At 42.6% G+C, this 16,733-nt stretch overlaps 1 protein-coding gene and 1 long non-coding RNA gene across 3 annotated transcripts in view; one reads left to right on the plus strand and one right to left on the minus strand.

Moving 5' to 3' along the window:
• Positions 1-271: 271 nt before the first annotated feature.
• On the minus strand, positions 272-4,503 carry LOC125304147. Of its 2 annotated transcripts, none has more exons than XR_007195202.1 (4): positions 4,466-4,503; positions 1,725-1,858; positions 1,275-1,362; positions 272-925 (listed from the first exon to the last, which is right to left on the minus strand). It is a non-coding gene; the product is annotated as an uncharacterized LOC125304147 (long non-coding RNA). The 2 variants fall into 2 exon arrangements; XR_007195201.1 differs by lacking the exon at positions 4,466-4,503 and adding an exon at positions 2,151-2,277.
• A 2,965-nt stretch (positions 4,504-7,468) lies between these two features.
• Positions 7,469-16,733, plus strand: part of slc22a23 (solute carrier family 22 member 23) — a 38,774-nt gene continuing 29,509 nt past the window's right edge. Inside the window, exon 1 of the mRNA XM_048245497.1 lies at positions 7,469-8,700. Coding sequence (XP_048101454.1) covers positions 8,257-8,700 — 444 coding nt within the window. The 5' untranslated portion in view covers positions 7,469-8,256. The remainder of the gene's footprint in view (positions 8,701-16,733) is intronic.

Below are 16,733 nucleotides of genomic sequence, written 5' to 3' on the forward strand. Positions count from 1 at the left end.
CTACATATCTGGTCCAACCTAATTTATATTTACTAATTATTTGGGAAAAAGTTATTTATATTTACTAATTATCTGGTGGAATTTGTTATAAGATTACTAAATGTCTGGATGAAGGTTATTTGCATTCATTAAATAAAATTAATTATATAAATCATATTTCAGTGCCTTGTCTAATGCCTTCTAAATCACTAAATATCATACCTTCTTATAATACCAACATTTACTTAAGTTATGTCAACAGATCACCATGCATAAAAATAATAAGAGGTAAACATGTATCATTTCATTTATTTGTGCAACTTTACCTCCCAGGTTTACCCAACATTTTTTAAATGCAAAATGCATTTGGACTTGTAAGAGACAGAGCAGATAGAATTGGATTAATTTCTACTGGAACGGTCACATTACTCATTTGTGTAACTGAAATTCTTTGACTAAATCATGTCCAATTTGCATCCTTGTTGTACACAGTAGAAGCACAAGATAATTTTTCCAATAATAAGTAAAAAAGTCACTTCTCTTAAAATGAGTATGATTGAGCAACTCAAGCATTTGAAGGTAACCATGTGACATTTGACAGAGACTTAACAATTCCTTTTCATTTTGCAAGGGTCCATTTTCCTAAGCTAGCAGTTTGTTATTGAGAATGTTCACCTTTTGGCTTTGAACAGTCCAGCTCAAAGAGGAGTTTCTGGAGGATTTCAAACGTATATCTGGGCTCCTTGGTATAGGCCAGATTCACTGAATATGTCCACCCAAGGAGCATGGAGCAAGCCCTTGGAAAGTTATCCAGAGCAGTCAGAACTTTCATTCCCTCTACCACGATACCAACGTCATCGGGACCCTCTGATGTATTGGTCTCGATGCTGTTGATTTCCATTTTTTATACAGCAAGGTCCTGTGGCACACTATCTTCATCAGCCTCCTGGAATAGTAAGAACATTGTGTATGACTGTTCAGCCCTGCACTGTATTGATGAGTATTTTACTCTACATTCACAAAGACAGGCTGGTCACCTATCAACCTATCTCTAAAGTCATTCGTTAAGCCAAGGGTCAGCAACTGGATTAACTCTGCTGATCTGCTTATTAATAAGGTCTGTAAAAGTGGCTATCGGCTGCCGTTTGGAAAGAAAACCTTAGCAAGGAACTTTTAGAGGCAAATTAGAAAGAGACATAGTAGTGCAAATCTGCAAACATAAGTAGCTTGGCAAGGATTATTGGGAGAAATACACTTTATATAGGGATGACCTTCATATTTTAATATGTACTTACATCATACTTTTTTAGAAGATGATCTAAAGATCCCCCAAACACCGATGACAACATCTCTGGTCAAATTAGCGTTAGGATTGGTTGGAGCCTGAAATGACAAAAATAAACATTATTCAAGGGCTGGAAAACATTCACTGACCTAAAACTTTTTAAAGCTGAAATTGTATTACCGGTATATGAAACCCCATCAAGGCTCATTGATGTGCTGTTTCAGGGACACGTCTATTGAAACACTTCCTGTATTTATAGTTGGTTACCTGACGTTTTCAGGTAACCAACTATGGCTCCAGGAAGTCATTGGTCCCAGCAAAGCAATAGTGCATTGCATCTGAGCCTGAATTGCAGGCTAGCATTATTTCTTGTACATTTAAGTAATGCAAACGATATTCCAACCCATTCCTAACCCTTCCTTAAATAAAATATTAGCTAACAATACTCATTGAAGGATACCTTGAGTAGGATGGCCTGCAACCTCAACCCTATGGTTCCACCCTTGGCTTGGAAGAGATTCAGAAGCTTTGGTGTAGCAGCTTGGCCATTAACTTGATTCACCATTGTGATTCTGTAAAATGCATCAGCTGGATCTGAAAGATAGAAACTAGTGTACATGATAGGTCTTACAACATTTTTAAAACCGGGGGGAGAGATAATAGACTGTCCATGAAATGTTAAGGTAAAAAAAAAAAGGTAGCCTAATATGAAACAGCGCACGTTAATTGTTTCAAACTGTAGCAATACAAAACTGACCCCCGAAGTTAAGCAGGCTAGGTAGCCTTATTTTAGCAACATGGCTACCTTCAAACAGCCTAAACGTTACACGAGAGCGATTTACTTTCGGAAAACGAAATGCTGTAAATGTAACTTGTAATTACTCACCTCTGAGAGTAAAAATCTACTCCTACATTTGTGCAGAAAAGCTGTCTCTAAAGTCAACTTGGCTAGGCTACATGCTAGCTAGCTTAAAGTTGGCTTTAGAAGCTCTGGTTGAGGCGAGGGAAATTGGTAAAAGCATAGACTGTATAGCCTATATAGTTATATATATATATATATATATATATATATATATATATATATATATATATATATATATATATAACACGCTTAGATAAGAGGCAGCATATATATAGCCTGCTGTAGCCTTTTCACATGAAATTGTCATATTTTAGCTAGACACTGTTTAGCCCTTGCTTTAGGCTAAGTAGAAACAAAGACAAGACTGAATATAGCTGCAAGCAGCAATGAGGGGGCCAAGCAGTTAGTTCAGCAGGCCAGATTAACCATGTAAGTCAATGCCGTTGCATCAGACATATAGCCTTAAGCAGTCACAGCAAGTTCCATGCCATACAACCCAAGATTGGCTGAGTTACAAGGTCAAGTTTCACATCAAAACATAACTGATTTTGTGGGGCTGAACCAGGGCTGAGTGTCGCCGCCCCCTCCCCCAGCCAGCCCACCGCCGCAACCGCCCCTGCCCATCCCACCCCGTCCCACCCTTGCACGCACACATTAGAATGAACTAGATGGAACTTGCTGTCATCAGTTTCACATCAAAAATAAAAGATTGACTGAGATATGATCACACTTGCTGTGATTTAAACACAGAGGTCAAAAATTGACGTCATAGGGTGTGTTGAACTCGGCTTGGCCCAAGGATTCCAATGATACCTCATTTTGCCATTCGGGTCAACAGGTCAAAAGTTACAACTTTGGCCTGTTGGTGGCGCTAGAGCGCTTGAGGTGCCGGCATGAAACTTGGTGAAATGAATTATTGGACTGTCCCCAATTAGTGTGCAAAATTGTATAACTTTTTACCAGACGGTTCTATGGGCTGCCATTGACTTCCATTGCAAAATAATGCGCATCAGCAACTACTGGCCAAAATGCATTTTTGTCAATTACGGAGCCCCCTAGAGGTCAAAGGTCACCAAATTTCTTGAGCGTCCTCCCGATGTGGTCTGAGGTACACGTACTAAGTTTGGTTTTGATACATGAAAGCGTTGCTGAGATATGAAATCACTTCCTGTTTGGCGGCTTCGCCGCAAATTTTGATTGGCTGGTACAGGCCAAAGCTTCTGTCAATTGTTCCAGAAAGCAATGCACTCATCAGGCATGGTCTGAAGATGGTCTCTGCCAATTTTGGTGAGGAACAGATGAAATTTGTGACCTGCCAAAACTTTTATGTGTTTTTGATTAAATCCAATATGGCGGCTGAATCAATTACGATGACATCACAAGTTGGCTTGGGTCGGCCTAAGGACCTCCAACAGTATTACCAGACACCACTAGTACGTTTTAATTCTAAGCACAACTGCTGCTACAGGCCAAAAGGCATGTTTCTTAATTACAGCGCCCCCTAGAGGTCAAAGGTCACCAGATTTCTTGAGCGTCCCCCTGATTGGGTCCTGAGTCCATGGACTAAGTTTGGTTATGATAGGTGAATGGGTTGCTGAGATATGAGCTCACTTCCTGTTTGGCGGCTTCGCCGCAAATTTCGATTGGCTGTTACGCGCGAACGGTTTTAGTTCCGAAGACAAAAAGCAATGCATTAATGAGGCATGGTCTGTAGATGATATCTATGAAGTTTGGTGTCGATCGGACAAAATTTGTGACCTCTGATACGTTTTAAGTGATTTTCATGAAATCCAAAATGGCGGAAAATCCATCATGGCGGAAAATGACGTCATAGGGTGCGTTGAACTCTGCTTGGTCCAAGGATTCCAACGGTACCTCATTTTTCAAAATCGGATCAACAGGTCAAAAGTTACGTGCGTGAACGCACGTCCAACTTTGGCCTGTTGGTGGCGCTAGAGCCCTCGAGGAGCCGACATGAAACTTGGTGAAATTAATCATGGGCCTGTCCCCAATCGGTGTGCCAAATTTCACAACTTTTTACCATACGGTTCTATGGGCTGCCATAGACTCCCATGGCGGAAGCGTAATAATAATAATAGGGAAGAAAACATAGAATCACTATGGGTTGCCCTGCAGCTTCGCTGCTTGGCCCCCAATAAGAAAACTAACAAACACAATGGGTGCCTTCGCAGCTTCGCTGCTTGGCCCCCAAATATAACCAGCTTCAGTTTGAGTTAGGCTACAGCACAGCAAAATTGATTTGCGAACTTACAGTAGATAAAAAATAATGTCCGACTGCATAGGGCTATATGTGCAACAATAAATGAAACGGGTCTTACCTTTGGGAAAGTTTCCATGAAATGTGTGTGTGTTCCATCTATGTGGCGCGAAATGCCTTGAGTGGAAATGTAACTAAGGTGATTAAAAACAACAATCTCCCAATGAGTAAAATTGACTAATTTTCTGTATCTTTGACTTTCCTGATGAAATTAGTGATTTACAGCTAATTTTATTCACACAAAACTGAGTAAAATGCAATTAACAAATACTTAAAAAATTTTGAATTCCACTCAATTTGATTCCAAACTACACATAGCCTTTTTTATTATGTATAGCTCACTATAATTTATTTATTAAATATTAATTAACCCCAGTCTCAGTTTTTATAGTGTACATAACATATGTTTAGATTAATTAGAACTGTGTGTGCATGTATGTGTATGTGTATGTGTATGTGTATGTGTATGTGTATGTGTATGTGTATGTGTATATATATATATGTGTGTGTGTGTGTGTGTGTGTGTGTGTGTGTGTGTGTGCATGTGTGTGTCTGAGAGGGCATACTGTACTGTAACTCAGGTGTGACAGGGTGGTGCTTTCACTCATTCAACACCTACTGCCGCCGCCAGTAAGGGTGTGGCAGTTCAATGGTCTTCTTTTCTCAACTCAAAGCATCCGAACACACACACACACACACACACACACACACACACACACACACACACCTCTATGTTGTCATGGACTCTGCCTTCACTCTTGACTCATGTCCAGACAGAAAGATAATCATGAATCATCAGTCATCCACTTCATGCTCCTATCTATGTCACACCCTGATTCTCATCAGATCTATGTCTTATGTCTAAAGTCTCACCTTTGATAGCATTGAGGACCATGGTGTTGATGTTTCTGTGTAGAAGTAAAACATTCATCTAGTCCTTGAACGTATAGTTTCAAATGGTGTTAGCTTTTTTGGAGTGATTATTATATTGTCACTCAAACTGTTTTTATTTCTGTCCTTCCAAATTATGCAAGTGGTTCACATTTGTTGACATAGCGTATCATATTAATGTTACATTTTTGTACTATCTTTTATTAGATAGATTCTTCGTCCATTGTACTTTCACTACAGTGAGTCTCACACATAGGCCACACCAGAGTACCGGGCATCTTCCGCATACAGAAGGACATACTACAATAGGCTCTCTGGTAAGTATGCGGGCATGCAGCCGAGGTGCCACACCCATGTGTCTGCTTTTACAGTGAATAAGTGTGTGATTATGCCAGTCCAGACACAGCACATGTGTCAGAGTCGTGTGTGAGCCACTCAAAACACCTGCTCTAGCAGACACCTGAGAGCAATGATAATGACTGGGCTCCTGTCCCCCCACCACTACCCCCAGCCTTACCCTTTTACCTTCAGTGTCGATGGCATGGCAACAAAGCCAATATATCTGTGTAAATACCAGGGGAAGAGGGGAAGAGGAAGGACATTGACCTGATCTTTCGACTTTCTTTCTCTCTCTCTCTCTCTGGGATAGCGGCAAACTGTGATAGTGACATACTGTGTATATTAGCTGTTATCATCCTCATAAAGCACATGTTTAAAATGCTCTAAACATGCATTCTTTCCCTTTTCCATGTCCCATCATTAAGATGCATGATAAGAAACATACATTTTGGTGAAAGGTTGTTGATATTTGAGGTCAGTAGCCAATGACATTGCACTCCTCCTTGAATTGAAAGTGTTTGGCTGGCCTAATGTGGTGATATAGGGACATAAGTGAATGTCTTTCAGTTGCATGGTCGAACCAATAACTTGCTTAGAAAGTCAGAGAATCTCTGCTGAGAGTGCCTGGGGACAAATACTGTTTCAACATAAACTCTAACTGCTGACTGTAGCCAGTTCTCTGCAAACATGGGTGTGAGCCATCAGCACACCTGAAACCGTGTCCACAGCAACGGGTACAGTCATTTGAACCAAAACAAACATATTCCCATGAAGTCAGGAGGAGTCAGTTAGACCACAGGTTTGTACTTGAAGCTTGGCATCGTCAGTGCAGCAGAATACTTTTATAGACCTAGCATCCAGTTCGTTTAGGTGGTGATCTCATGTGTGAATGGAGAGATTGTCCACAGACCACTGAGGCAACATGGAAAACTTCTGCTGACAATAATTGAGCCAATCTTTTTAGATGGCATGAGCCCAGTGCACACCTTTAGGCATGCATACCATGATTATGTCAATGAAAAGAATGATTTTAGTCAAATCCATTCAATTCAGTTGAATTGAATTTATACCAAAAATGATAATTGCCTCAATGCACTTTATGAAGGCTAACACAGAGCTTGAACTCAGTAGACTAAATGCTTAGTGGCCCTAGGCTACTGGTTCAACTAAGTTAAACAGAAATAAAACAAAAATAGCCTAAGTGATAGTGACAAAAAAATTATACATCTAAAGAAGGAATAAACATTTATGTTGTGACTTGACCTATGTCCAACATGTCATTTGGACATGACATCCAGTCCAACATTGAATGACCAATAGGGTGTAATGTTATCTTCACAGTAATATATCATTATAACCAGCAGATGGCGCATTTGTTTCACTCTGTAACTGGCATTTCACTAAATAAGTATTGCTACAAGGTGCATTCTGGCATGTCCGCCCAATATCAAAGTTATGCTTAAGCCTTCCTATTACAACACAATTATATCAAGAAAAGACACAACAAGAAACAGAACAACATTCACATGATCACTGCTCATTTTTAATAATTTTGTAACACCACCAGAGGACGGCAACAACTAGGTTATGATTTCAAATAATTTCTACAGAGAGAGAGAGAGAGAGAGAGATTATAGATCTTGGATAACACAAATATCTGCCGTAGATATTTATGTGTTTTCATATGTTGTTACAATTGTCTTTGCTGGTTTACATGCAGAGTAGGCCTATTAAGCCAGTATTGTCAACTGGTAAAACCAATTACTTGAAAGCAAAAACAGTTCATACAAATGAAACTCTCAGATGCAGCGGAAATCTCCAGCAGATGTGCATGTTAACTGAGGAGCGTATTTTCCTCATACAAACCATCTTCAAAATGATTATGACCAAAGTGGACATCGAAGGGGTTAGTAATACAAAGAAACCCCTTGTTACACATGACGCCCAATGGAGTTCCGTGGGAGAATTCTCCAATCAAAGTTTAGGGGTGACAGGCAAGGGCGGAGGTTTGAGTAGGAACCGCCTCTGAACGTACCGGCTAGATATCTGAGTATTCGTGTGTGGAGGACGCACGGTTCAGTGAGAAAGGGAAAATTTGTATTATTACTTTTAAAGAATTTGTTGTTTGAAACGTAGTAGAGGTGGGTCTACCCGACTATTCCAATGACATAGTTTTCATTTGTTGAGGGGACTATGTCAACCACAGCATCAGGGGCTTGGCGTTTGGACAGGTGTGTTACCTGTGGCTGGCAGCTACAGAGAAGGGGTTGGCTTAGTCGTTTCACGTCTCCTTCCGGCACAGTGCGTTCTGACGAGGTGACCATACACACACAGATTGTGGAAAGTGGAGGTACAACATTCCTGATGAGCTTGTAGGCTGTCTATTTGTCACCATGGTTTTCCTGAAGAGTTTCTAGCCAGTGCACCGTTTAAGTAGACTGCTTGTTAAACCTCGTCGACATTAAATCCATACTTTTGGAGGAAAACCAAGCACGCCACGTCTGGATCACTCAGAATTGCCTGGTTGATTGGGCACAGCGTTCTCCAGTGCGGGGGCACTGACGCATTGTGGAGTCGACGGGTTGAACTGCCAAACCGGCTGCGCTACAGAGGGACGGCTCGATGTGCGAAACCGCGATGGCCGTGGCTCAGCTGGATACGGACGACCACCAACCAGAGAATGGCTTCGTATCACCCGAAACATCGTCTCCGGCTTTGCTATCGCGCATTGACGGCTGCGTCTTGCCATATCTCGGGGGATTTGGAAAATACCAAAAGCAACTCATTGTCCTGACATGGATCCCTGCATTGTTTATAGGATTCAGTCAATTCTCTGACAGTTTCCTCCTCGCTCAACCGAACAACACATGTGTTCTACCGACGATAAACAGCTCCAATCTGACATTGAGTCCTTCCTCATTATTTAATGGTCAAAACAACAGTGGCGTGAGAGCTCCGTATGTATCAAACGGCACGAGCCACAACAACACGGACGATGCTCACTGTAAGTGCACACAGTGGAGGTACGAAATGCAAATGGGACTTCGGGAGAATGTAGTCACAAAGGTAAGGTTAGCAGAGTGTGTTGACTACATCCAACATCAAATGCATAATCCTCACCGTCTTAATGTCTAGATAATGTGTCAATTGCAGGGCGTTACAATGGTTGGCTTCTTGTTGTGCATTTTTTGCCGGGTATATGACTGCATTCACGACTGGCAGGTTCACACACCACTGTATAATTTTCATTCCCGGTGGAATTAGGCCAACCCCGTCTGTTTTAAACTAAGACCCCCAACACCTTCATCAGGCTAGTATATTAGGCGTTATTAGGCTAACCATTAATTCAGTCACATGGAACACCTTGCAGGGAGACAGACTGTCTAACAAAATGACATCGCAGGGTGTCAATACCGCAAAACTGACGCGTGTTACGCGCTTACCAATAATGGCCTGTTCATTCACAGCAGCGTCGAGTGGTCTATATGCCTGGGTAGGCTAATACTGTACCTAACCCAATAATATGTGGCACCTAAATCACTCGCGAACAATTGGAACAAACTAGGAGTGCGCGTGTTGGTGTGATGGGAGAGCATCGGTGGGTTAGACCAGCGTGACTCATCTGAAGCAGCTGATGTGGTGCGAGCTATCACGAAGGGGTGTCACCGGGTTCTCCTCGTGCTGACTGTAGAGGAATGTGCCGCTTGGTGGGCTGTCCGCGAACAGATCTGGTCACTTGGATGCAGACGAAATGGCATACAGTGAGAATAGTGAAGTATTCATTTGCCTTATCCGTACCATTCATTTACTCAACAGCCAGCTGGAATTGTAATCCTTAAATGTTTTATATGTGACGTGTCATTTTGGAGACTGGCCCCAAACCCCCATTTTCTTCCATCTTTGTTAAGCCTCATCAGTGTCTCATCATCAAGGCATTTCTGGAATCTTACTGTGTTGAGCATTGATCTTGTTGTGAGCCTGCTGTCCCCGTTAGTTCATTCTGGCCTTCATCTAGCTCTTTATCTTTTTATGATCTTGCCAAATGAGGGGTTGGTATTATGATGCCAGATGTCCTTCAACTGGTCGTTTATGGACAGTTTCAGGCCTTCTCCCAGGAAGAACAGTAACTTCAGTACCCCCAACACACACACACACACACACACATACACATACATTCACATAACATGGAGACTTTATGACTCTCCATGTCAATAGCCCTGTAAGAGAATTATGAAACCACAAAAATAGCTAGATCAATTTGGTTGTGAAATTTGTATCCAGAAATTGACTTAGTATTGCTACATAGTGCCTTGTCTGCATACCATGTGTCACACCATGTTCTATTTATGTTTCTAGTCAAAGGTTGCGTATGTTTGCCAAGGGCCTTGTCAAGTGTGGAACACTTGTGTAGAGTCAGGTTCTCCTCCTCAAATGTAATGGCAAATATGGTACTATCAGTATAGAGGCCAGGGGGTGTATGGCCAGTGGATGTTGCTGCTGCTTGATTATTGCATGAATGGCAGTAGCCAGTGCCTGAGTTGTCATAACGCATAGATCAAGCAGTGTTGCCCTTTGACTCAGTGGTCACCTTACAAAATGTAGTTTGCCGCTCTATTAATCAGTGGCACTTATGCAACTGCTTGGACTTTACTGCCGGCCATGGATGTTAGACTGTGATTAACATGATGGCTTGTTAATGAAGCAGTTAGCGGTGCTGTTGATGCAGTGCAGTTATTAAGAGAATGTTACAAATGAACAAAGCACTATGTCCAGTATTGACCATGAACAGACTATCAGAAGGAAGCTCTTGAAAGTAAAGTAATCTACCTGAAATTGCCCACTTGCTCAATTAATCATTTACTGTATTATGCTGATATTATTGTGAGTAAAAAAATAGTTTGTAGAAAAATAATCAGAATATGTTCTCATTATTGTTCAGTTATATGCTCAGGACACAAGTTGCCTTTTTTAGCAAAGCTGCTTTAGATTGCCAGGAATGCTAAGTTTAGACAGTGATGAAATGAATCCCTATTAAACAGCATCTAGTTACAGTGCTACTCATCTTTTGTGTGCATCATGTTTAGTAATATTTGCAGAAAGGTCTAGTCTACTTTGTGCTAATGGTCCACAAAACTGCGTATGTCGTCAGACATCTGCTCACGAAAGATAATGTTGCCGTTGTGATAACAGGCAAGGTCCTTTTTACCCTGTGGTGAACCAATCTAAACACATAATGCTTATAAACACATGTTCTGCAAGTTAGTGATAATGAAAGCCAAGTAAGCCTTTTCTTTGTGCTTTTCAAAATGTAGGCATACAGTTGTGGGTAATACTTGTTGAATTGAGTGGGAGAGCTGAGAGCACAAGGAGTGTTTCTTAATATGTTAGAGATACTTGCCAGTCAATAAACATTAAACTTAGTCAGTAGTCAATCACGGCCCAATATATACAATGATGTTTGTTTTCAAGGATGTTCTTTGTCCTAACCTGAGAGATTAGTATTTTTGGCCCCTGAGTTTGTACATTGTTAGGAGACACCGGTTTCAACTCCCACCTTAAATCCTCTTCCTTTGCAGCTCAACACAGAGCCAGGATATAGTGTCATGATACCATGACAGTGCAGATGGGACATAAGTCACATTGGGACTCATGGACTCTGTACAAAGGGAAACCACAGACAGCTTTTACATTTCCACCTGCTATTACAGTAGCCATTAGCTTATCCCTTAAACACAAACCTCTGATATATACGGTAGATTCAAAACATTTATTTGTTTTAACAATATATAATTAGCAGTGAATATTTACCACTCTTACACACACACTCTCACACGCCAGTGACATGGGACAAGGCAAGACAGACACCATGAGCCAGAGCTAAGCCCTGTAGGGTTGTCAGTGGGTGGCCAGGACAGCAGGGAACTCTGAGCATCATGCATAGTTATGGGTGGTTCATGTAGTGGCTAAGAAACTGGCCTAGCATACAGTAGTCACAGAAAAAGTCATGGTTTGAATTCCTGGCTCCCACCGTTGTGCTCTTGAGCAAGGCACTCAACCCCAGGTGGCTGCAGGGTGACTGGTCCATGCAGTTAGTATCTGTAAGTCGCTTTGGATAAAAAGCGTCAGCTAAATGCATAAGTAAGAAAGACTACACACACGTTTTTTTTTCTTCTTCAGAAAGGCAAGTTTCATCTCGAGACTTGAGAGTTCTTGGACAGTATTCAGGGTTCATCCACACTCTGTCCAGCTCCGCTCCGGAGTCGCCCCGTTATCTGCACTCCCTCTGAGCGAGCGGCAGGCGGGGGAGCACTGCGAGCGATAAGGCTCAGCTCACAAGCAGCGACGGGGCTCCCCAGGGGACAGAAAGTGCAGGGCCGCTGAAGGTTGCTCTAATTGAAGCCCAGGCCCGGTGGGCACATGTTAATGGGAACCGCGCTCTAATGAATAAGAGTGGATCATCGCTGACAGACACACAGGGGGAGGTCCCAGTGGAATCACCCTACATTGCTTATACATTCTAATGGCTAACCCATGATGGAGACACTGGGGATCATTCAGTGGAAATGATGGAGACTAGGAAAGACTCCGCTCATGATGAGTCAGCAAGGGTTGTTTTATGGCTCATGTTTAATAAGCAAAAAGTAAATAGAAAGAAATGTGATACCAAACTGCAGGACAAGAGTTGTAAACATATTTGAGGAAGGTCATAAAGTTTAGCCTTGCCTGGATTCTGTTCTTCTGTTGACATATTTAGAAGTAACTAGTGACCGACAATCACGGCACCTTGTTAAGATGTCTCTCTCTTTTTGGTTTTCACAATACACATACGTGTGTGTGTATCTGCGTGTGTCTGCGTGTGTCTGTGTGTGTGTGTGTGTGTGTGGGAGTGTACTTTATATACCGGTATGTCAAATTCAGCAAAACTGATCTGCAGTTGGTCTCAAGCTACAACTGGCTTAACGTTTTAACTCATCACAGCATGTGTTTATCAGAGCACATAGCAAGTTCATGGAGGTAATGTGACAATATGAGGCAGTCCCTTCACTTAGTGTTTATCCAGCTGTTTGGAGCAAGTGGATGATCCCCATTGGTGCTCCAGAGGAAATGTGGCTGGGTGGATCGAGTGGCCTGTGAGATATCAGCTTGGCACTTATACAGCACAACACACAGATTTACCGGCTCAGTTAGGATCCTGAGGATATAAAAGCCTTTGCAAAGAACATCATGAAACAGACACCCTTATTTTATCTAAATAAGTATCTAAAGGAAAATTGGTCATGCTTGGGCGTGGATATAGCAAAAACTATACGGTCAGATTCGGGGCCCCTTAACGTATGGTGGGAAAATGATAGTCCAGATAGCTCAGTGATAGTCTTGGGGGCCTTGCTGTTGGTGTGCTGTTGGCCTATGTTTTGAGCTGCTTGTACATGGCCTCCGGTTCTGGGCATATGTCTCACATAGATATCGAGATATGAGGGGCTCCTGGGATGTACAGAGAGGGTAGCACAGAGAACGTGTGTGTGCGCGTGTGTGTGTGTGTGTGTGTGTGTGCGCGCACACATGCGTGTGGCGGTGTGTGTGTGTGTGTGTGAGTGTGATTTAGGCAGTGAAGGAGAGCCAGGCAGGAAGAGCATACAGATGTGTAAGTTAGTGTGTATGTTTGCTTGTGCGCTCATCAGAAACAGTGAGGCAGGGACCAGTTGTACCATGGCATACTGACACACCAGTGCTAGTGGAGGGACAAAGCCGATCTGTCTCTCTCGCCCACTCTCTCTTTCTCTCTGTCTCACTCTCTCTTTCTCTCTTTCTCACTCTCTCTTTCTCTCTGTCTCTCTGTCTCACTCTCCCTTTATCTCTGTCTCACTCTCTCTTTCTCTCTTTCTCTCTGTCTCTCTGTCTCACTCTCTCTTTCTCTCTGTCTCACTCTCTCACTCTCTTTCTTTTCTGCTCAGCTCCAGCCATCAGAGCCACGCACACACACACAGACTGGAGAGGAGGCCAGAGCATGATGGGTGCTATGTACATTCTTTCTTTCTTTCTTTCTTTCTTTTTCTTTCTTTCTTTCTCTTTCTCTCTCTCTCTCTCTCTCCCTCTCTCTATCTCTTTCTTTCTTTCTCTCTCTATCCCTCTCTCTATCTCTTTCTTTCTTTCTTTCTTTCTTTCTTTCTTTCTTTCTTTCTCTCTTTCCATTTTAGTCTTAGTGTCTATCTATCTATCTATCTATCTATCTATCTATCTCACTCACTCACTTACACATACATAGACACATGAAGTGCACACACCTGCTAAATGTATAAAGTAGCATCAAGACAATGCAGTCTCATCGCAATCCATTACTTGACCTGCTTATCAGTCTCAGAAAATATATGCACAGTATATGTATATGCAACAGAGGGGAAAATAGGAATGTGAAAACAAGAGTGTGAGGGGGAGAAACTGGACAAATGAGTGTTGAAAGCAGCACTCATCCATCAGTGCCCCTCCCTCCCTCGTTCCCGCGCTCTCTTGCTCTCTCCCTACCTCCCTCCCTCTGACACACAGAGCAGCGCTTCATGGTGGGCCCATGGTGTGACAGCCTGTTGTCCTTGTGCTAAACGTGGCACTGTTCCTCTCAGACACTGAGGTCACACACTGAAATGAAATTGTGTGTGTGTGTGTGTGTGTGTGCGCGCTACATAATGCATAGTGCTATCTTATGCTAAAGCTTTGTTTGGTTAGTATTCCATTTGTGTGCAAACTGAAAAGAGAATAAAAATGTTACATGTATACACATAACAAAACTGCAAGAAGGAACATGACCTGCTTTCATTGCACATCATTGCATTTTATGTCATCTTATGTTTTTATTGCACTTCATTTGAAGCTACTCTAAGCTGGCAGACCACATTCTGCTTTCACGTCTAAGTTTGTTTCGTCAGCATTTAAGTAGCAAGTCAAAGTGCCAGGCCACATTTTCTGAGTTTTAGGATCCATCCACATTATTCCGTTTTCATTTTAAAACTTTCAAAATTTAATTTTGAATACGATCTCCATCCACAAGCACCGTTGCAAATTAACCCTTAAAGGTGTAGGTTTTTGAACGTTCTAAGTTCCGCAACAATTGAAGGTTCTAAAATTCTATGTTGAATTCAATGAACCCAGATATTCTTTAGAATGTTAATTTCCCAACATTCCCGTCACACCGGTGTGACGGTACTCCTTTAAGGGTTAAAGACATCTTGTCCATAAGGACACCTCAGTGGTGGACACCGAACACAAGGGCGGTGGTGGACACCTGAACACAAGGGCGGTGGTGGACACCTGAACACAAGGGCGGTGGTGGACACCTGAACACAAGGGCAGTGGTGGACACCTGAACTCAGATCACATGTACATTCACACAATTGTCAGCGTAGTAAAATGCAGGATTTAACTGTACTACAGATGCTACCAAAGAAAGCAAGGCCAGTAAAGCTTGTATTTTGGTCACCATGTTGTATTCAGACATGCAAGTAGTGGAGGTCTAAGTGAGTCATGCAGAATCAAGAATCACCATTAAAACACAAAGCTGGAGGTTTGAATATGGGGCCGACAGTGTTTCGAAATTGTTCTGTTTCAGGAGCTCAAAAACACCCGACGAGTGTAGACGAGAGGTCTAAAATCTATCAAGTGTCTCGGATTCAAAAAAAAATGGAATCGTGTGGATGTAGCCATAGAGAGGTAAATCCCAAACACAGATGAGATGATGTAGTTTCTACAAGTGTAGTGTGTGTGTGTGCCATGACGTGTGTGTGTGTGCCATGACGTGTGTGTGTGCCATGACATGTGTGTGTGTGTGTCTGCAGAGAGAGAGAGAGAAATGAAAAGTCAGTGTTGCTAACTATGGTTGAGGCCTGTGCCTCTATTTTGTATGTGACCGTGAAGAGACGCAAGGAAGCAGAAGTGTGTGTGTGTGTGTGTGTGTGGTGTGTGTGTGTGTGTGTGTATGAGAGAGAGTGTGAGTGTGTGCAGTGCATCTTTAATTACGCCATCTGAACCACAGGAGAGTTTATGCTCATTAATGCAGAGTGCAATGGAGTGAGTGAGCTTTGTCTCTTATCCAGCAAGTGTAGCGATTTTGGACCTATATTGTTAAAGCTCTCTCTTTCTTATTTGCTCTCTCTCTCTCTCTCTCTCTCTCAAACACATGCACACACACATACAGTACACTTTTCTTTTGTTATGTAGTAATAATCCCTCTCAACCAGAGACGACCAAACCTTGCTGATAACCAAGGACTCTGTTGCTAGGCAGTAACTATGCGGCAGCCTCTATCTCTCACTCTCTTTCTCTCTTTCTCACATATCCTCACGCAGTCTGCCAGCTCCCCTCCCATTCTCCTCTCCACCCCCCCTCTCCTTTTTATTCACCTCTTTTTTTCATTTCATTCTCATGGTTTTTCCTCCCAGTGTGAGCAGCACAGGTGAACTGAATGCACCAGTGTAGTTGATCAGGCGTATCTCTCTCTCTCTCTCTCTCTCTCTCTCTCTCTCTCTCTCTCTCTCTCTCTCTATTTTCTCTCTTGTCGGTCACGCACTTTGATGGACCGTTAAGTGATGCTGTTGCTGTACGACCTGTGCAAGCTCAGTGCTCGGTCCATTGCATGGGATGTGGTTTAAATTCACTGGAGACTCTCGGTAGCCCCAGCAGGGTGTCACTCCCGCTGACAGGACGACTGTGGAGAAGGATTGTCATGCCAGCAAACCAACACAACCTGCGTGTACGTGAAGAATGTCAATATGCTCTCCCTCACTGTCCTCAATTAGTGGCCCATCAGAGATATTAGTCGTCACATTATGCACGGACATCTGATATCATGTCTGACAAGTGTGACATTTGGGATAATGTTTGAAAGCTGCCCTGAACATCCCATGGTCGTGTCCTGTTTGGTCAGTTGAGTGTGCTTGTTGGACTATCTATATCCAACCACCAGCAAAGGAGCGGGTGCTAGAGACTAAAGGTCCCAGGGATAGTGTAGAGCACCGGAGAGCTCGGCCTTGCCCTTTATGGAATTGCATATTTATTGTGGCCATAGCCTGTGAATGAGCTTGGTAAACTAGCTGGCAGCTGAAAAGGAACAT

This window comes from Alosa alosa, chromosome 1 (genome assembly GCF_017589495.1).
Source record: "Alosa alosa isolate M-15738 ecotype Scorff River chromosome 1, AALO_Geno_1.1, whole genome shotgun sequence".
Classification (NCBI taxonomy): Eukaryota; Metazoa; Chordata; class Actinopteri; order Clupeiformes; family Clupeidae; genus Alosa; species Alosa alosa.